Source organism: Globicephala melas, chromosome 3 (genome assembly GCF_963455315.2).
Source record: "Globicephala melas chromosome 3, mGloMel1.2, whole genome shotgun sequence".
NCBI classification, from domain to species: domain Eukaryota; kingdom Metazoa; phylum Chordata; class Mammalia; order Artiodactyla; family Delphinidae; genus Globicephala; species Globicephala melas.
Genome location: NC_083316.1, coordinates 42,781,676 through 42,803,780, shown reverse-complemented (window position 1 = coordinate 42,803,780; position 22,105 = coordinate 42,781,676). Strand labels below are relative to the sequence as shown.

Here is a 22,105-nt window from a genome sequence, read left to right as displayed (position 1 = left end):
CTCAGAATCCTTTCTTTGAAATCAAAGCAAACTTCATTTTCCTTCCTCCAATTAAAAGTATAATTTATAATTCAAATTAACTGGTAGATAAGAAAGAAGAAATAATTCACAGAGCACAAACTTTGTAAGGGAGGCAAAACTGTCCATGTATTTTTGCCTACAAATCTAAAAAGCAGAGAAAATCATGAGCCAATCTAGTACACTTAAACATATATATTAGGTTTATTAATCCTAGAGATAAAAGCAAATGTGAATGATTAATATTCAGTAATAAATTCTATTTCTCACCTACACCAGTTAATGCTGATCTTCTAGAGCCAAAAATGCCACCAGTGCACTGGGTCCCCTCATCTTGTTCATATTTGCTATCTAGATTTACAGATAATAAATTTAGATTATGTTACTTTTAAGAAGCTTTTAAATCATGCAGCAAAGAAAAAAAATCAACTTATGGTGCCATAAGTTAAAAAGATGCAGAATAAAATAATCTAAATTTAACAGGAATTACAGTATTTTTCTAGGAAGCACACAAAAGAATTTCTCCACAAATTATTTCCTTCAATTACAAATTACTTCCTTAAAATTTTTATTTTATTAAAATTATTTTATAAAAGTAGTTAGGGTCAATACTACACCAAAATATGATATAAGCAAAAGTTAAATTACCTCTGAAAAACAGCATGGTTACTGCCCCCAGAAATTTCACATTACATAATCTCACTGCTTATTCTCCGGAAAAGCACCCCTTGCACCCACAGTTCCCAAATCAAACTTTATCAGTCCTGAACAGCAACCCTCCAGATCCCTTCACTTTTTTTAAAGTGACAATTCACTAATCCACTGTACATCTATTAAATCATTATTACAATTTATGTTTTTAGCTTCCACTATTCTGTCCTCCTCTGTTAAGTGACAAATGCATTCCAACAGTGACTTCAGAAAACAATACCTTAGCACCAAGGAATGATGACTGGTAGAATTTAGGTAGAAAGCCACATTGGTATAAAAGAGGTATAATGGGACACAGAGCCATAGAGAAGGCCACCTATTTGTAAGGTCAGCCATCTTTATCAAAGCTCTAAAATGCTTCACAGTATGTAATATTAAAGAAATGAGTCACACACACTGCTAAAAAGATTCATATATTCCCACTTAACTGTAAGGAATTACATGTGTCTAAAAAATAATATTTTATACAATATAAGTGATTATGTACCAACCACTATGCTTAACTATTCTCATATAATCATCATAACAACCTTATATGATAAGTATTATTTTTTATCATTTCTTTCGTAATAAATGAACACACTATTTGCAATCCACCACTAACTTGGACTTCCTAGAACAAACCCTCCACAGCAACCTCGGAAACTACCTCTTCCACCTCTTCTGGATGACCCTGAAGCTTCTGAATCATTTCCATCTTGACAGCCTATAATATTAAAACATACACGCAAAAACAACACAAAACAACAAGAAAGAAATACTGGGGACATGGTGGCCAAGTTAATTCAAGTCTTGCATAATTCAATGACTTTAATATTTTAAGCCATTAACAGATAGTTACTAAAAAGAAACGCTGTATGTGACCTATAAATGTTCAACTTCATTAGTATAAATAGATATACTACAGTATTTTAAAAACCTGCTACTTGCTTTGGGAGTAAAAACTAAAAATGACTAAAAGGAAAAAATGACAGTTGTAAAACACTCAAAGTTGCCACAACTGCACCATTAACAGGGTATTTCCACAATCCATGGGAAGAAAAAGTACTTACCATAAGTTTAGTGAGGTTACTGAACCTTCAATATACAAAAGTTAATTGTATTTCTATACACCAGCAAACAAAATGAAAATTATTAAATGGTATGTATCACTGATATCAATGAAAATGGCAAAGTAAGGGACTCCAAATGCTGCTACTCCAAAGAAGAAAAAGAATTGAAAAAACTGTTAGAATTAACATTTTCCAAACTGAAAATTCAACAAGGACTTGCATCAACCCAAGGAACATTTCTTTTTTTTAAAAAAAGGCAGATTCTTGGTAAGAGCAGTGATTTTGACCACAAGGCTATGAGACTAGATATCAATTACAGGAAAAGATGTGTAAAAAATACAAACACGTGGAGGCTAAACAATACACTACTTAATAACGAAGTGATCACAGAAGAAATCAAAAAACACCTAGAAACAAATGACAATGGAGACACGACAACCCAAAACCTATGGGAGGCAGCAAAAGCAGTTCTAAGAGGGAAGTTTATAGCAATACAATCCTACCTTAAGAAACAGGAAGCATCTCGAATAAACAACCTAACCTTGCACCTAAAGCAATTAGAGAAAGAAGAACAAAAAAAACCCAAAGTTAGCAAAAGGAAAGAAATCATAAAGATCAGATCAGAAATAAATGAAAAAGATATGAAGGAAACGAGAGCAAAGATCAATAAAACTAAAAGCTGGTTCTTTGAGAAGATAAACAAAATTGATAAAACATTATCCAGATTCATCAAGAAAAAAAGGGTGAAGACTCAAATCAATAGAATTACAAATGAAAAAGAAGAAGTAACAACCGACACTGCAGAAATACAAAGGATCATGAGAGATTACTACAAGCAACTGTATGCCAATAAAATGGACAACCTGGAAGAAATGGACAAATTCTTGGAAATGCACAATCTACCGAGACTGAACCAGGAAGTAATAGAAAATATGAACAGACCAATCACAAGCACTGAAATTAAAACTGTGATTAAAAATCTTCCAGCAGGGCTCCCCTGGTGTCGAAGTGGGTGAGAGTCCACCTGCCAATGCAGGGGACACGGGTTTGTGCCCTGGTCCGGGAAGATCCCACATGCCGCGGAGCGGCTGGTACCCGTGAGCCATGGCCGCTGGGCCTGCATGTCTGGAACCTGTGCTCTGCAACAGGAGAGGCCACAACAGTGAAAGGCCCGCGTACAGCAAAAAAAAGAAAAAAAAAAATCTTCCAGCAAACAAAAGCCCAAGACCAGATGGCTTCACAGGTGAATTCTATCAAACATTTAGAGAAGACCTAACACCCATCCTTCTTAAACTTTCCAAAATATAGCAGAGGGAGGAATACTCCCAAACTCATTCTACAAGGCCACCATCACCCTGATACCAAAACCAGACAAAGATGTCACAAAGAAAGAAAACTACAGGCCAATATCACTGATGAACATAGATGCAAAAATCCGCAACAAAATACTAGCAAAAAGAATCCAACAGCACATTAAAAGGATCATGCACCATGATCAAGTGGGGTTTATTCCAGGAATGCAAGGATTCTTCAATATACTCAAATCAATCAACGTGATACACCATATTAACAAACTGAAGGAGAAAAACCATAGGATCATCTCAATAGATGCAGAGAAAGCTTTCGACAAAATTCAACACCCATTTGTGATAAAAACCCTCCAGAAAGTAGGCATAGAGGGAACTTTCCTCAACATGATAAAGGCCATATACGAGAAACCCACAGCCAACATCATTCTCAGTGGTGAAAAACTGAAACCATTTCCACTAAGATCAGGAACAAGAAAAGGTTGCCCACTCTCACCACTATTACTCAACATCGTTTTGGAAGTTTTAGCCACAGCCATCAGAGAAGAAAAAGAAATAAAAGGAATCCAAATCAGAAAAGAAGAAGTAAAGCTGTCACTGTTTGCAGATGACATGATACTACACGTAGAGAATCCTAAAGATGCTACCAGACAACTACTAGAGCTAATCAATGAATTTGGTAAAGTAGCAGGATACAAAATTAATGCACAGAAATCTCTGGCATTCCTATACACTAATGATGAAAAATCTGAAAATGAAGTTAAGAAAACACTCCCATTTACCATTGCAACAAAAAGAATAAAATATCTAGGAATAAACCTACCTAAGGAGACAAAAGACCTGTATGCAGAAAATTATAAGACACGGATGAAAGAAATTGAAGATGATACAAATAGATGGAGAGATATACCATGTTCTTGGATGGGAAGAATCAACATTGTGAAAATGACTCTACTACCCAAAGCAATCTACAGATTCAATGCAATCCCTATCAAACTACCACTGGCATTTTTCACAGAACTAGAACAAAAAATTTCACAATTTGTATGGAAACACAAAAGACCCCGAAGAGCCAAAGCAATCTTGAGAACGAAAAAAGGAGCTGGAGGATTCAGGCTCCCTGACTTCAGACTATACTACAAAGCTACAGTAATCAAGACAGTACAATACTGGCACAAAAACAGAAATATAGATCAATGGAACAGGATAGAAAGCCCAGAGATAAACCCACGTACATATGGTCACCTTATCTTTGATAAAGGAGGCAAGAATACACAGTGGAGAAGACAGCCTCTTCAGTAAGTGGTGCTGGGAAAACTGGACAGCTACATGTAAAAGAATGAAATTAGAACACTTTAACACCATACACAAAAATAAACTCAAAATGGATTAAAGACCTAAATTAAGGCCAGGCACTATCAAACTGTTAGAGGAAAACATAGGCAGAACACTCTATGACATAAATCATAGCAAGATCCTTTTTGACCCACCTCCTACAGTGGAAATAAAAACAAAAATAAACAAATGGGACCTAATGAAACTTGAAAGCTTTTGCACAGCAAAGGAAACCATAAAGAAGACCAAAAGACAACCCTCAGAATGGGAGAAAATATTTGCAAATGAAGCAGCTGACAAAGGATTAATCTTCAAGATTTACAAGCAGCTCATGCAGCTCAATAACAAGAAAACAAACCCAATCCAAAAATGGGCAGAAGACCTAAATAGACATTTCTCCAAAGAAGATATACAGACTGCCAACAAACACATGAAAGAATGCTCAACATCATTAATCATTAGAGAAATGCAAATCAAAACTACAATGAGATATCACCTCACACCGGTCAGAATGGCCATCATCAAAAAATCTACAAACAATGAATGCTGGAGAGGGTGTGGAGAAAAGGGAACCCTCTTGCACTGTTGGTGGGAATGTAAATTGATACAGCCACTATGGAGAACAGTATGGAGGCTCCTTAAAAAACTAAAAATAGAACTACCATACAACCCGGCAATCCCACTACTGGGCATATACCCTGAGAAAACGGTAATTCAAAAAGAGTCATGTACCAAAATGTTCACTGCAGCTCTATTTACAATAGCCAGGACATGGAAGCAACCTAAGTGTCCATCATTGGATGAATGGATAAAGAAGATGTGGCACAGGGCTTCCCTGATGGCACAGTGGTTGAGAGTCCGCCTGCCGATACAGGGGACACGGGTTCGTGCCCCGGTCCGGGAAGATCCCACATGCCGCGAGCAGCTGGGCCCATGAGCCATGGCCGCTGAGCCTGCGGGTCCGGAGCCTGTGCTCCGCAATGGGAGAGGCCACAACAGTGAGAGGCCTGCGTACCGCAAAAAAAAAAAAAGAAAAAAGAAACAAAAAAATAAGATGTGGCACACATATACAATGGAATATTACTCAGCCATAAAAAGAAATGAAATTGAGATATTTGTAGTGACGTGGATGGACCTAGAGTCTGTCATACAGAGTGAAGTAAGTCAGAAAGAGAAAAACAAATACCGTATGCTAACACATATATATGGAATCTAAGAAAAAATAAAAAGGTCATGAAGAAACTAGGGGTAAGACGGGAAGAAAGACACAGACCTACTAGAGAATGGACTTGAGGATATGGGAAGGGGGAAGGGGAAGCTGTGACAAAGTGAGAGAGTGGCATGGACATATATACACTACCAAACGTAAAATAGATAGCTAGTGGGAAGCAGCCGTATAGCACAGGGAGATCAGCTCGGTGCTTTGTGACCACCTAGAGGGGTGCAATAGGGAGGGTGGGAGGGAGGGAGATCTAAGAGGGAAGAGATATGGGAACATATGTATATGTATAACTGATTCACTTTGTATAAAACAGAAACTAACACACCACTGTAAAGCAATTATACTCCAATAAAGATGTTAAAAAAAAAAAAGGCTGATTCTTGGTAAGAGCAGTGATTTTGTGGCATATTTTAACTTACCACAGTCCCATTCCCTGGCAATTCCACTTCTAGACATATACCCCAAAAATGCAAAAACAGCGACTCAAACAGATAACTGTATATTAATGTTCACATAAGCATTACTCAAAACAGCCAAAAGTAGTAAGAAACCCAAGTGTACATCAACAGATGAATGGATTTTAAAAAGTACAGGAGAGGCCACAACAGTGAGAGGCCCGCGTACCGCAAAAACAAACAAAAAAAGTACACATACAATGGAATAGTAGTATTCAGCCATAAAAAGGAATGTAGTTTTCAGTTTCGTATCTCTGTCTTAAGTACAAATTGTTCCAAAACATGGTCCTTACCGCCTCTCTTGGAAAACCCTCTGTTCCGTGTTTGATTATCTTCACGGTCATTATTAGACTCTTGAATAAAAATTTAACATGTGAATAGCATCTAAATAATTACTTTAGTATTTACATTAATGTAGCATCTAAAGAATAGCACTGTCACAAGAGAAATTAGTAAGAAAAAATAAAAATCTTTATAAGTTAAAATATGAACATTTTAATTTTTAAAATAATTGTAACCACAGACATACAAAGACATTATTCAGTCAATTCCCTATAGAAATCACCTAATATATCTAAATATTAAATGTTAAGCGTATAATTTGTCAAATTCTGAGCACAGCCAAAAAATAAGAATTTCATAAATATCAGTTTAAGTAGAAACAGTTTCAGAAATATCTAACCATTAAGTAGTGGGGATCTCAGAAATGCATGACTGTTCTTCTTATAACGTCATCATTATTTCTGTAACTTGCCTTTCTTAATAAATCTGAGATGTCAGTGTTTTTTTAATATATGCAAACTTTCTCCCATTCATCTTAATGGAGAAATTGGGGGATATCCTGGTTTTCTGTTTTTAGTGACATTATCAAGTAACATTACCAGGGTTTCTAAATAGTGGTATGAGGATCACTACACTGAAGGCTGCCTAAAAATTATTAGTAAGTTAGAAAGAGCCCACCCCCAGAGATGTTTATTTTGAACGTGTAGAGTGACAGCAAGGAATGGATGATTTTTCTAAATTAAAAAATTATAACTTTTAGTAATAACTTTAAGCTTTCTAGAAGATTCCAATAAAGCCATGTTTGGGAAATACCGAGATGGTTTCAAGGGATCTTTGTACATATCACTAACGTTTAGCACCTGAGAACTTTAGGTCCCAGTGATGACACAAATGGCTGAACAGATTAGAAGCTATCAGATAAGTTTCTGCGCAAAAGTACTAATCTACTCAATTAATATTGTTTTGTAATAAACAATGGCCCAGAGCTCTTGTTGCAGGCTCCTATTTGAGCTGACATCAACAACTGACAAATATTCCTGAAGAGCCATCTAACATCAAGACAACTTTCTTAGAAGCAAGATATAATATGACAAGCGTGCTGAACAGTAAAGAAAGAATTTTGGAAAGATACTTGGAATAATAATTCTGGAATAATGATGACGTTAGCTAATATTTATTGCCTTACAGAAAAAAAAAAACTATGAATTAATCTGGGGCCTGACATGGAGAAAAAGGTCTCATATAATCTTTGGCCAACTGTTCTAAAACAAGCCCAAAGCTATTTTTACCACACTGGGAATTAAAATAGGCTGATGACATTAGCAGTTGGGTGAAGGGTACAATTACATTAGAAGAAGAAGGGTGGAGTAAACCCTCTGTACTATTTTCGGAACTTCTTTTGAGTCAAATGATTTCAAAATTAAAAATTAAAAAAATTATTTCTGTAGCTTAAAAAATAAAGCCAAGCGCAAACAAAAATGAGACGATGATCCCAAGATCAGTTATAATCTATTAATTATATAAAAATAATAGTAATAACAACAAATAGAACTTAGTATCTGTCTGGCACTGCTCTAAATGAAGTCTGTTTTAACTTTTTAAGTCCTCACAAAAACCTTACGAGGTGGGTATTATCCTCAAATTATAAACAAAGAAAAAGAAATGCAGAATTTTTTAAGATAATACAACTGACAGGAGGAGCATCTGGGTCTCAAATCCAAGGTGTCTGAGCTCCTTATCGCCATACTATACCAGCTATGGGACATGAGATTGCAGAGAAAATAACCACAGAACACTCTATACATCTGTGTGCAGAGAAAAAGCTTCTATAATGATAGCAAAACCTGCTCCTGGGCTTGCCAACAACTGTGAGAGTGAAAGAAATTTTTAGGAATATACACAGTTTTTTAGTATAGGGGAACTAAAACTGAGAATAGAAGTAAATAAGGAAAGGAAGGGTGGGGGGGAGGGATACACAAGAGGGAAGAGATATGGGAACATATGTATAACTGATTCACTTTGTTATAAAGCAGAAACTAACACACCATTGTAAAGCAATTATACTCCAATAAAGATGTTAAAAAAAAAAAGAAGTAAATAGATCAAAGGAAGAAAGTAGACCATTTTGGAGGAGAGAAGTTCTCTCAAGTGCTGTGAGAAATTGGAATTTGTGCTCAAAAGCACTCTGGCTCATCACTAAAGAGTCAACTGGGGAGGAAGGAATGTCTTTGGTGAGTAGAAATGATCTTGAATACTAATTAAAAGTTGGAAAACTAGGACAAGGAGAAATGGAAAAGGATAAAAATGGTGATGTTTTTCTTCTCTCAAATATTAGCTGTATGTTACATATGTTTTCATTAAAAGAGGATAGGAGAAAAAGCAGACAAAAGCAGGGAGAATGAGACAGAGTAGTTTGGAGAAGCAGTCTTAACTGATATATTAAAACCCCACCATGTTCCAAAAGGGTTTTAAGGTGATCAGGTCTAGGTTTGGTTTTGATTTTGAGAATCACAGTTAAGATCAAGTTTCAAAAAAAAAAAAAAAAAAAGATCAAGTTTCAAATATTTAATGAAGATAGATGACATTTACTGGTTACCATGAATGTGTCTGGGACTAAGCTTCGTGCTTTTACACACATTCTCATTTAGTGTGCCTATCAAGCTACAAAATGAATGGTCTCCATTCTACAGAAGAGGAAATTGTGGCTCCGAGAAATTAAGCAACTCGCTCTATGTTATTCAACTAGCAGATAGCAGAGCAGGGACATGAAACAAAGTTTGGAACTCCGAAGTGTATTATGTTATAAAGATTCCATAGATCAGTGGTTACCAAACAAAAGAGGCATCAGAGTCACCAGGGATGCTTTTTAAATACAGGTTCCAGGGCCTCACCCAAATCTACTCAACCAGGCTCTCCTGGAAGAGTAATGTTAATTATTGTAGTCTACCTTATGGTAACATTACTCTATTCTCATCATTCTCTGTATTCCTCCAAACCAGAGTGTCAGTACCTTTGACAGAAATGTCTTTGATTTCAGCAGTGATCCACAGTCTCATGAATCTGAATAAAGACCTATATGTCTCAAACTATATTTATATATGAAACTGGAATTCTGATTCGTTTTTTTTTTTTCAGAGTGGCTAAAACCATTTTATTTTCCCACCAGTGATGTGATATAATTTTTATACGTACTCACCAGCATTTGATGTTGTCACTATACTTTAATTTTAGTTATTCTCTGATATCTCATTATGGTCTTAATTTGCATTTCCCTAATGGCTAATGATGTTGAGCATCTTTTCATGTGCTTCTTTGCCATGTGTATATTCTCTTCCATGAAATGTCTGTTCCTGTCTTCTGCCTATTTTCTAGTTGGATTTTTTTAAGTTGTTTGGAGGGTTCTTTGTATATTATAGATACAAGTCATTTGTCTCATATGGGATTTTCACATATGTTTTCCCACTGTGTAATTTTAGTTTTCATCCACTTAAAAGGATCTTCTATGAAGCATTTTTAACTCATTTTGATAAGATTCAATTTATCAGTTTTTGCTTTTATTGATCATACTTGCAGTGTCAAGTCTAAGAATTATTCACCTAGTTCTAGATGCCAAAGATTTTCTATTTGTTTTTCTAAAAATGTCCTGCTTTTACATTTAAGATTATGATCCACTTTGACTTAATTTTTATGTAAGGTGTGGAGGTTTAGGTTAAGGTTCATTTTTTGTTTGTTTTTGTTGAGGGATGTCCAACTGTTTCAGTACCATTTTTTGAAAAGTCTATTCTTCCTTGATAGCTTTTGCACTGCTGTCAAAAACAAGTAAAATGTATTTATGTCAGTCTATTTCTGGGTTCTCTATTCCATTCCATTGATCTATGTATCTACCCTCCATCATTACTGCAAAATCTTGAAATTGGGTAGATTAATTCCTCCCATTTTAATCTTCCTTCACAAATTGTTTTAGCTATTCTTTTTTTTTTTTTACATCTTTATTGAAGTTCTGATTCTTGACTTGCTCTTTCTACTATCCTCTTTTTCTTAAGGAAGCACAGCATTCAAAAGTTGCACTTTATAGATTAATTAAGGCAGGTGACAATAGGCCAAATTAGGATGGCTGAACTCTTGGTTAAGGCTCTGGCTATAGCTGCTTTATAAAATGGGTTTAAATAAAATAGAACTGGAACAGACTAAGATAATTAATCTTAGTTTCTCTTTAGCATGTACTCTGGACACTAAATTCTTAAAGTCACTACAAAAAACAATGAACTTACCTCTCCAGAAACCAGAGCTATCACCTTCTTCAAACTTGTTATTTGAAAAACCTACAAAAAATATAAAATTAAACTTGCACATTTCTGAAAACAACAATTACCTATACCTTTGTAGAAGAAAGAAAGAAAGAGAGAAAGAAAGAGAAACATAGAAACAAAGAAACACTCTCTTTACAGGGACTTCTAGTCTTGATGCCCCTTTAAAACAGTATAAACCACATACAACTGTATATATAAATAGTGACTGAGAATTCATACACATTGTATGACAACTTCTTCCTGTGTCAGTTTATTAAAATACCAGCCAATCTTATATTACCTCAAATGTCACATATTCCTCTATACGTACATGGCTCTGTGTGTGTATATATATCACTATAACCACTATGTACTTTCTATTCAAAATATAAAAACTTTTTAAACTTTATAAATTAACTTGTAATCTCTTCATCTGCTGGAGGACAATACAACTAAATTATAATTCAATATTCAATAATTTTCCCCTTCTCAATAACAAGGAAATTCTGCCAACTTCTTTTTGTTTATAAAATTTTAAAGAAACAATCTTTCATCAAGCTCTGCTTTCAAATTTCTCATTTAATAAAAACTTGTATCTCCAGATTTATGCATCTCTGGAGCATATAGATATATCTCTAAAATTCATTTTAAAAGCATCCATCAAAACATTTCATAAAATTTTAAAAATTTGAGTCTTGATAAAATGATCTTTACTGCAGAGATACTCAGGGAATAATGTAAGTTAAAACTAATGTCAGGGCTTCCCTGGTGGCGCAGTGGTTGAGAGTCCTCCTGCTGATGCAGGGGACACGGGTTCATGCCCCAGTCCGGGAACATCTCACATGCCACGGAGCGGCTGGGCCCGTGAGCCATGGCCGCTGAGCCTGCGCGTCTGGAGCCTGTGCTCCGCAGCGGGAGGGGCCACAACAGTGAGAGGCCCACATGTCGCAAAAAAAAACCAAAAAACTAATGTTAATATGCAATGCCTATCAATTAGTATCTAACCTAAATAATAAAATACATTAAATTATGGCTTTGGTACTACAGAGACCAATCAGTTACTGTTTGACAGATGTTAAATTTATATGCAGGGACTTCCCTGGTGGCACAGTAGTTAAGAATCCGTCTGCCAATGCAGGCAACACGGGTTCAAGCCCTGGTCAGGGAAGATCCCACATGCCGCGGAGCAACTAAGCCTGTGCGCCACAACTACTGAACCGGTGCTCTAGAGCCCGCGAACCACAATTCCTGAGCCCTCGTGCCACGACTACTGAAGTCCGCACGCCTAGAGCCCATGCTCCGCAATAGAGTAATCCCCGCTCACTGCAACTAGAGAAAGCCTGCGCAGCAATGAAGACCCAACACAGCCAAAAGTAAATAAATAAAAAATAAATTTAAAAATACATATATATGCAAAATGTCTACATATAAAGTCATTTAACATCTCAGGTTCAACAAACCTATGTACCCTCCAGCATTAAACCTCTTGGAAATTTAATACCCAATTAGCATATAAAAAATAAGTACCCTTTGACCTCAATATATGATTGGATGATACTTTTTCCTTGAACAGATATGTAATTTCAAAATAAAGATAATCCCTACAAAATGACTATATATCACAAAACTTGAATTTTGAGTTATTTTATTCATTTAAATATTTGCAATCTTTGAAGTTGGTTCAGAAAAGGATTACGTTCTACTGCCCTCTACAATTGCCCCTTCCCCTCCATACACCTCTCCCAGAAAAGTCAAGTGCTGGGTCTCCAAAATGCTTGAGAAAGTCTTCCACCTACACACTACTGGTCTTGATCTTAAACTCTTACCTAAGTTCTACTTTACAGTTTTTAAAGTTTTTATGGAAAAAAATGTAATTTCAAAGCTTCTACTCGTTCTTTGCTCAAGTAAAGATGGCGACTCAGATTCACCTTTGGAAGTATAAGATAGATCTCTTGCTTGTGGGAGCAGGGAAAGCAAGTCATGAGTATAGTAGAAAAGAACTGGGGTTCACCTGTGGGGTAAATCAATTTGAAGAGATGTTGCAGCAAGTAGCATGGCTATTAAAAAGAAAAAAAAAAAAGCGAAATAGAGTAGCAGACACATCCAAAGCAGCATAAGCAGCATAAACTGCTGCTCTAAACTATGACTAGGAAAGTGAAAGCACTCCCTTGTGATCTCCACAAAGTCTTGGGAAAGGCACACACTTTCTATGTATATTAAAGGGAAACAGAATTCAAAGACTATAAAACTTGGGGTCACTTAAGTTTTGATTGTAAGATATCATAAGCAGGTTACCTCTGTTTCCAAAACTCCTTCCAACTCTAAAGCCACCCACTGTGGATGTATTCTCTCTTGTATTAGACTCGCCAGGATCTGAAAAAGTTCAGAGAAAGTTAAAAAACTCTTCAACATACAAAATCAAGTGTGCCATCAATAACTAGGAATTAAATGAATCTGTGGGTTAAGGGAACTCCCAAGGACAGGGAGAGAGTAGTACAGGAACTTATAAAGATAAAATACACCTGCAACTTTTTAAAATCATTAAATTACACCAAAGTAAAAACAAATATACTATTGGTGAAATACAACTGTCTACTAGGTGTTATTTTACTAGTGACCTTTAATCAAGAAATTCAACTCTGATTTTCTATATATTGAAACCTCACCCTGATAGCTATTTACATTATACCCCTATGTGAAAGTCATTGCTACTGAAAATTTTACACTGCTGTCCTGTAATTATTCTGTTACTTATTCATTTTTCTAATACTTCAGTCGCTCTCAGTCTTTCCACTTTTTAAAATTAAAATTAGGAAGGGACTACATAATAAAGAAAAAAATGCCATGAATACCACTCCCCTTTACCTCCCACCCCTCCATAGTATGTCCTCATATCAGCCTTATTAGCTTTATCCCCCACTACATGGCTCTGAACACCCAACATTTTAATTCATAAAACAACTTCCCATATTTTTCCTAGCAAAATTCTTTTCACTCTTCAAAAGCCGGGTTCAAAAGCCACCTCTTCAGTGAAGTCCTCCTTCAGTCCTCCAGCCATAGTCAATCCTTCAGTCACATTCCCACAATACACTATGTGTATCTCTTTTTTAGCAATATTTCTTTCCATGTGTTTCTCTACCACTAAATTAAGAATTTTGAGGGCAGAGTTGCTATGGCAAGCAGCACAGGTATTTAAAACAAAAACTTAGAACAGACATCCAAAACATCATAAACTGCCACTTCAAACTATCATTGGGATTAACTATCATTATCTTGTGATCCTCATAAACTGTCTTACCTCCATCTGTAATATCCTAGTTCAGAGGAGTTAAGGGATCTGTGAAACTCCTAATGCCAAATGCAAAATTGCATATATGCAACTATCAGTATTTTCATCAGATTCTAAAGAAGTGTGTGATTCAGGAAGTTAAGGCTTTTTAGGCCATACTTCACAGAAGATAAAAAGCTAATCAATATATATGTTAAGCAATTAAGAGTCAATTTCAAAACCATGTGACTAGATATGCAAGTTCTGAGAACAAATATCACAGAGATTGAAAACAGCGAAAATGTTAAATGGATCATTCGGGAAAAGGGTTATACTCATGGGTCTTCTATGAATTTCCAGGATTATATGTAGTATTAAAGATAGCTTTTTTTTCTTTTAATTTTATTGGAGTACAGATGATTTATAATGCATTAGTTTCAGGTGTACAGCAAAGTGATTCAGTTATACATACACATGTTTATTCTTTTTCAGATTCTTTTCAAAGATAACTTTTTAAAGTATTAACATTTACAAAGAGTTTTGATCAGAAATTTAATGTATTTCAACCTACAACATATGGAATTAACAATTTATAGTAAAGTCTCTCTCAGTGATGGCTTTCTCATTTAAAAAGGCTTTATTCAACAATGTTTAGAAGTCTTCATCAAAAAGTTATAACCCATTCTAAATTAGGATTTTAAAATATATCTAAATATTAAATAGTTCCCTGAGTATAATATTAAGGTATTTGTATTTCTAATCTTAGTAGTAGCAAACAAAACCCACACTTCAACCTCTTAGCACAACTACATGCTCCAAATCATCAACGACTCTTACTTAATATGCAGGCTTAAAAAACAAAATGTATATAGACATATTTAACAAATAAATTATTTCCATTAGTAGCAGAAACATGTCAAAACATAAAAGTTCACATTTATGTTAACTGTATCTAAAAATATTAAATTTTCCAAGTGGCAAATGAAATACACGCATCAACCTTTAGTTTCCAATGAATAAAAATATCTAGAAGGATTGACGTTTTTCAAAAAATAATAATAAATTCAAGAATAAGTGTCGTGTATATTTAAAACTGCCAATTAACCCTAGCTTACGGCATCCCATAAAAGAAATAAATTGATTTAAAAATCCATATGACCATTTAATTTGAGGTTCTAATAATAAATATTTTGTTGCACTATAATAAAACATAGTGCAGAATATTTTCAGCATTTTAATATCAAATGGACTGGAGGAAGGTATTTTGCTGGGTCATTATCTGTCAAATCTAGCACTGGTTGTTCTAAAAGTAACAACAAAAAATTCCAATTTTTGGAAAACAACCTCTTAATACTAATGAGTTAACAGAACTGCTTTCCATACTTCCTCTTCTTGAGAAATATAAAACTTAAGAAAGAAGTCCTTCACACCATAATCTTTGGAGCTTTTACAAACATTCCTCCTATGCCAATTGTTGGGAACAATAATCACCAACACCTGAAGAAGCTCTGGGAAGCAACTCTCTTTAACCAATCTATCTAATCAATTTAACTACTGCCTACTATCTTAAAAAAAGTAAAGCAGCGGGCTTCCCTGGTGGCGCAGTGGTTGAGAGTCTGCCTGCCAATGCAGGGGACACGGGTTCATGCCCCGGTCCAGGAGGATCCCACGTGCCGCAGAGCAGCTGGGCCCGTGAGCCATGGCCGCTGGGCCTGCGCGTCCGGAGCCTGTGCTCTGCAGCAGGAGAGGCCGCGGCAGTAAGAGGCCCGCGTACCGCAAAAAAAAAAAAAAGTAAAGCAGCAAAAAATAACAGACATCAAAAAAAAAAACTCATTATCCCAACAAAGTCTACTGTACACTAAGTTATAAAAGATTTTACCTTGCACTAAACAGCCATAAAGGCCTCTATTCATTCCACTATTCAAAACTATCTAACAGAAGATTAGGGAAAGATACTTACCCCTGTTTCCCAAACTCCTCCCAGCGGCAAATCTGCTTCTCATGAAATGATCTCTTCGAGAAGATCCATCATCCATTTCTAAAGCAAATAACATTTGAAGCAAGTCAAAATAACAAAAAAATACCTTGGTGGTAAGCAAACTTTAAACCTTCTCAAAGTGCCATCCACGTGGCAAAGGAAGAATTTTATATAGCACTAAGAAAGATGAAAAGCCTAGTAGAAAAATGGGCTATGAATAAGCCCATTCTTTCTTTCTCTCCAAAAGAAAGAAAGAAAAAAAAAGCGTCTCTCACTTTCCAAAGAAATTGGAAATCAAAAAAAGAATATAATTTTCTCAACCACAACTGACTGGAAAACAGTTTGCTAATACTGAGACTAATCAAGGACATAGCGAAACAAGCACAAATCATATACAATATTGAAACTATAAACTGGATCAATCTTGATTGATTTTAAAAGAAAATACTTTTTGGAAGTATACTAGTATGATTTTCCCTGTGGATATACTCAGATGGTAACAGATACACACAAAGATGTTTTTATAAGCATTGCCTATAATAGCCAAAAAAAAAATCAAAGGAGAACAGGTAAATTACAGTCATTCACAGAACACTGTGCACATTCACAGAACTAAAAACATTAAAGAAGTTGACATTCAACAATAGAATGTTCATAAAAACTGGCCACATGGAAGGCCAAAATGCAAATTCAACAATTTCAAAAATCAATATCATATACACAAAATTCTCTAATTGCAATGCAATCAATTTGGAAGTTACCAAAAGAAAGACAAATACTGTATATTTTCACTTATATGTGAAATCTAAAAAACAAAACAAGCAAACAAATACACAAAACAGAAAAGAGTAACAGATACAGAAAACAAATAGTGGTTTGCCAGATGGGAGAGGGGTGGGGGAAGGTACGAAATAGGTGAAGGGGATTAAGAGGTACGAACTACCAGTTATAAAATAAATAAGTTACAGGGATGTAATGTATAGCACAGAAAATATAGTCAATGTCTTATATTAACTTTGTATGGTGTGTAACCCAAAAAAAATCAAATCACTGTTATATACCTGAAACTAATATGGTATTATAACTCAAGTATACGTCAATTTAAAAAAATTAGAAATTATTAAATACCAAAAAAACTTGATTAAAATCCTCTTACATTTGGAAATGTATTTCTAAAACACTTCTATATAACATAGTGCAAAGAAAAAAATTACAATGGAACTTTAGAAATACTTAGAATTGTATGATAAAAATGACATATATCAGAACTTAAATTTTTATACAAAAAAAAGGAACTCAAAAAAAAAAAAGAACTCAAAATTAATGAGCTAAACAGCCATCTCAACTAATAGGAATGTTAGAAAAAGAACAAAATAAATCACACAAAAGTAAAGGAGGAAAAAAATGATAAGAGCAGAAATTAATGAAATAGGAGAAACAAACATATAATAGCGGCTCAACAAAACCAAAACCTAGCTCTTTAGGAAACCAATAACCCACTTTAGGATGGAGGACACACATAGACTGAAAGTGAGGAGATGGAAAAAAGATATTTCATGCAAATGAAAATGACAAGAAAGTGGGGGTAGCAATACTCATATCAGACAAAATCAACTTTAAAACAAAAGCCATAAAGAAAGCTAAAGAAGGACACTATATAATGATAAAAGGATCAATACAAGAAGAGGATATTACACTCATTAACATATATACAGCCAATGTAGGAGCATCTAAATACATAAAACAAATACTAACAGACATAAAGGGAGAAATGGATGGGAATACAATAATAGTAGGAGACTTTAACACCCCACTGACATCAACGGACAGATCTTCCAGACTGAAAATCAATAAGACAACAGAGGTCCTAAATGACACAATAGAACAATTAGACTTAATTGATATTTTCAGGACATTACGGTCAAAATATATACACACTACACATTCTTTCCAAGCACACGTGGAACATTCTCTAGGTTAGACCCATACCAGGACACAAAACAAGCCTCAACACGTTTTAGATGACAGAAATTATTTCAAGCATCTTTTCTGACCACAATGGCATGAAACCAGAAATCAATCACAGAAAGAGAAACAAGAAAAAAATGATTACAAGGAGACTAAACAACATGCTATGACAAAAACCAATGGGTCAACAATGAGATCAAAGAGTAAATTTTAAAAATACCTTGAGACAAATGACAACAAAAACACAAACACACAAAATCTAAGAGGGAAGTTTATTGTGATATAGGCCTTCCTCAAAAAACAAGAAAAACTCTCAAACAAGCAACCTAACCTACCATCTAAAAGAATTAGAAAAAGAAGAACAAAAACTACAGTCACAAGGAGAGAAATAATATAGATCAAAGAGGAAATAAATAAAACAGAGATTAAAAAAACAACAGAGGGCTTCCCTGGTGGCACAGTGGTTAAGAGTCCGCCTGCCGATGCAGGGGACACAGGTTCGTGCCCCGGTTCGGGAAGATCCCACATGCCGCGGAGCGGCTGGGCCCGTGAGCCATGGCCGCTGAGCCTGCACGTCCGGAGCGTGTGCTCCGCAATGGGAGAGGCCACAACAGTGAGAGGCCCGTGTACTACAAAAAGAAAAAAAAAAGAAAAAATCAATAAAACCAAGATCTGGTTTTTTTGAAATGATAAACAAAATCAAGAAACCTCTGGCCAGGCTCACCAAGAAGAAGAGACAGAGGACCCAAAATAAACAAAGTAAGAAATGAAAGAGGATAAATACCAACTAACACTGCAGAAATACAAAAAAAAATAAGAGAATACTATAGACTATTATATGCCAACAAATTGGACAACCTAGAAGAAATGGACAAGTTTCTAGAAACATACAGCCCACCAAAACTGAATCAAGACAAAACAGATAATTTGAACAGACTGATCACTGTAAGTGAAATAGAAACTGTAATTTAAAAACTCCCTGCAAACAAAAGTCCAGGACTGGATGGCTTCACTGGAGAATTCTATCAAACATACAAAGAAGAACTTGTACCAATCTTTCTTGAACTCTTCCAAAAGACTGAGAAGAGGGAATACTCCCAAAGTGATTTTATGAAGCCACCATCACCCTGATACCAGACAAAGACACTACCAAAAAAGAAAATTATAGGCTAGTACCTTTGACAAATATAGATGCAAAAATTCTCAACAAAATATTAGCAAACCGAATCCAAACAACACATAAGAAGGATCATACACCATGATCAAGCTGGATTCATCCCAGGGTCACAAGAATGGTTCAACACATACAAAATCAATGTGACATACCACATCAACAAAACAAAAGACAAAAACCACATGATCATCTCAATAGACTCAGGAAAAGCATTTGATAAAATTCAACACCCATTCATGATTTAAAAAACTCTTACCAAAGTGGGTATGGAGGGAACATACCTAAGCATAACAAAAGCAATTTATGACAAACCCACAGCCAACATAATACTCAACAGTGAAAAACAACACCTTCACGCTAAAATTTGGAACAGGACAAGTATGCCCACTCTCACCACTTCCATTCAACATAGTATTGAAAGTCCTAGCCACAGCAATCAGACAAGAAAAAGAAATAAAAGATATCCAAATTGGAAAGGGAGAGGTAACACTGTCATTATATGCAGATGACATAATATATATAGAACACCCTAAAGACTCCACACAAAAACTACTAGAACTGATAAACAAATTCAGCAAAGTAGCAGAACAAGATTAACATACATAAATCTGTTGCATTTCTTTACACTAACAATGAAATACCAGAAAGGGAAAGTTTTAAAAAAAAAATCCCTTTTCAAATCACATCAAAAACTCCTAAAAGAGAACACAGGCAAAACATTCTCTGAAATAATCTTACCAATGTTTTCTTAGATCACTCTCCCAAGTCAATAGAAATAAAAGCAAAAATAAGCAAATGGGACCTAATCAAACTTACAAGCTTTTGCACAGCAAAGGAAACCGTAAAAAAAATGAAAAGACAACCTATGGACTGGGAGAAAATATTTGCTGATGATGTGAACGACCAGGGATTAATTTTCAAACAGCTCATACAAACAACTCAATAACAAACAACCCAATCAAAAAATGAGCAGAACACCTAAATAGACATTTCTCCAAAGAAGACATACAGATGGCCAATAGGCACATGAAAAGATGCTCAACATTGCTAATTATCTGAGAAATGCAAATCAAAACTATAATGAGGCATCACCTCACATGGGTCAGAATGGCCATCATTTAGAAGTTTACAAATAATAAATGCTGGAGAGGGTGTGGAGAAAAGGGAACCCTCCTATACTGCTGGTGGGAATGTAAACTGGTGCAGCCATTCTGGAAAACAGTATGGAGGTTCCTTAAAAAACTAAAAATAAAGTTACCATATGATCCAGCAATCTCACTCCTGGGCATATATCTGGAGAAAACTCTAATTCAAAATGATACATACACCCCAATGTTCATAGCAGCACTATTTACAATAGCCAAGACTTGGAAGCAACCTAAATGTCCATCAACAGATGAATGGATAAAGAAGATGTGGCATATATGTACAATGGAATACTGCTCAGTCATAAAAAAGACTGAAATAATGCCATCTGCAGCAACATGGATGGACCCAGAGATTATCATACTAAGTGAAGTCAGAAAAAGAAAGACAAATATCATATGATATCCCTTATATGTGAAATCTTAAAAAAATGATACAAATGAACTTATTTAAAAAACAGAAACAGACTCACAGACATAAAAACAAATTTATGGTTACCAAAGGGAAAAGGGGAGGGAGGGATAAATTAGGAGTTTGGGATTAGCAGATACAAACTACTGTATATAAAATAGACAACAAGGTCCTAGTGTATAACACAGGGAACTATATTCAGGATCTTGTAATAAACTATAATGGAAAAGAATCTGAAAAGAACATATGTATGTATATATATGTATAACTGAATCACTTTGCTGTATACCAGAAACTAACACAACATTTAAGTCAACTATACTTCAATTAAAAAAAAATTTTTTTAAAGAAACCAATAAAGACTTGCCAGAGTGACAAATCACTAGAAGTCTGATGGAGGCAAGGGGAAGGGAAAGAAAGAAAAGACATAACTGAACAGTATTTGGAATTTTTTTAAAAAGGAAATAACCTCAAAAACAGCGAGAGGTGCTGTTAAATGGATATAAGGTTTCAATTATGTAAGATAAAAAAGTTTCTAGAGTTCTGCTGAACACTGTGCTTGTAGTTAACAGTAATACTGTACACTTAAAAGTTTAAGAGAATAACTCTCATGTTATATGCTTTTTACCACAATAAAATAAAAATTACCATGAACGACTTCATACTACTAAATTTAAAACTTAAACAGAAAAGTTCCAAGAAAATTAACTCATCAAAACAGACTCAAGAAGCAATAAAAACAAACAAAATTGTCCTAAGAAACTGAACCAGTACTTAAATCTCTGCATCACACCTAAATGTAGTTTCACAGGTGAATTCTACCAAACTCTCAAAGAACAAATCATTCCAATGTTATACAAGTCCACCAGAAAATAGAAAGAGGAATTATACCCCAACTCATTCCACAAGGCCATCGTAATTTTGATATGACAAGACAGAAGAAAATTATAAACCCCTCTTACTCTTAAGTAGATACAAAATCTCAAAAACACATATTAGCGAATCAAGCCCAACAGTAACTGAACAGATAAAACACTATGACCAAGTTGGGTTTATTCCAATATGCAAGGGTATTTTAACATCAGAACATCTAAAAAGGTAATTAACAACCTTAACAGATTAGAAAAGAAAAAACTAATTATCCCCACAGATTAAAGTAAATAATACAATTCAACACCATTCACGACTGAAAACATATACTTAGCAAACAAGGAAAAAAAGAGATGTTCATGGCAGCTTTGTTCATAACAATAAAAAAGGAAACAACTCAAATGTGCACCAAGAAATGAATTAAAATATGTGGTATATAGTCACACAACAGTTTTACATACACTGTGTTCTATATTATATAGTATTATATATATGATAGATTCACACAGCAGATTATAATTATAAATGAACTACAAGAACTGGCAACACAGATAAAGAATAAAGAAAGAATACTGAGTGAAAAATCCAAATTGCGGAACAAAAACTATTTATGGTACAG

General features: G+C 35.0%; 1 protein-coding gene across 3 annotated transcripts in view; it reads right to left on the bottom strand.

The window, feature by feature from the left end:
- Positions 1 to 22,105, bottom strand: part of DDX4 (DEAD-box helicase 4) — a 66,648-nt gene that overhangs the window by 24,852 nt on the left and 19,691 nt on the right. Inside the window, exons 3-8 of one of the 3 annotated variants that reach the window (XM_070045080.1) lie at positions 15,900 to 15,977; positions 12,967 to 13,044; positions 10,654 to 10,704; positions 6,394 to 6,453; positions 1,334 to 1,435; positions 289 to 369 (exon numbers count right to left, since the gene is read on the bottom strand). In XM_070045080.1, the coding sequence (XP_069901181.1) occupies positions 289 to 369; positions 1,334 to 1,435; positions 6,394 to 6,453; positions 10,654 to 10,704; positions 12,967 to 13,044; positions 15,900 to 15,977 (450 nt within the window). The remainder of the gene's footprint in view (positions 1 to 288; positions 370 to 1,333; positions 1,436 to 6,393; positions 6,454 to 10,653; positions 10,705 to 12,966; positions 13,045 to 15,899; positions 15,978 to 22,105) is intronic. The other 2 variants (XM_060295420.1, XM_060295419.1) reach the window with 2 other exon arrangements.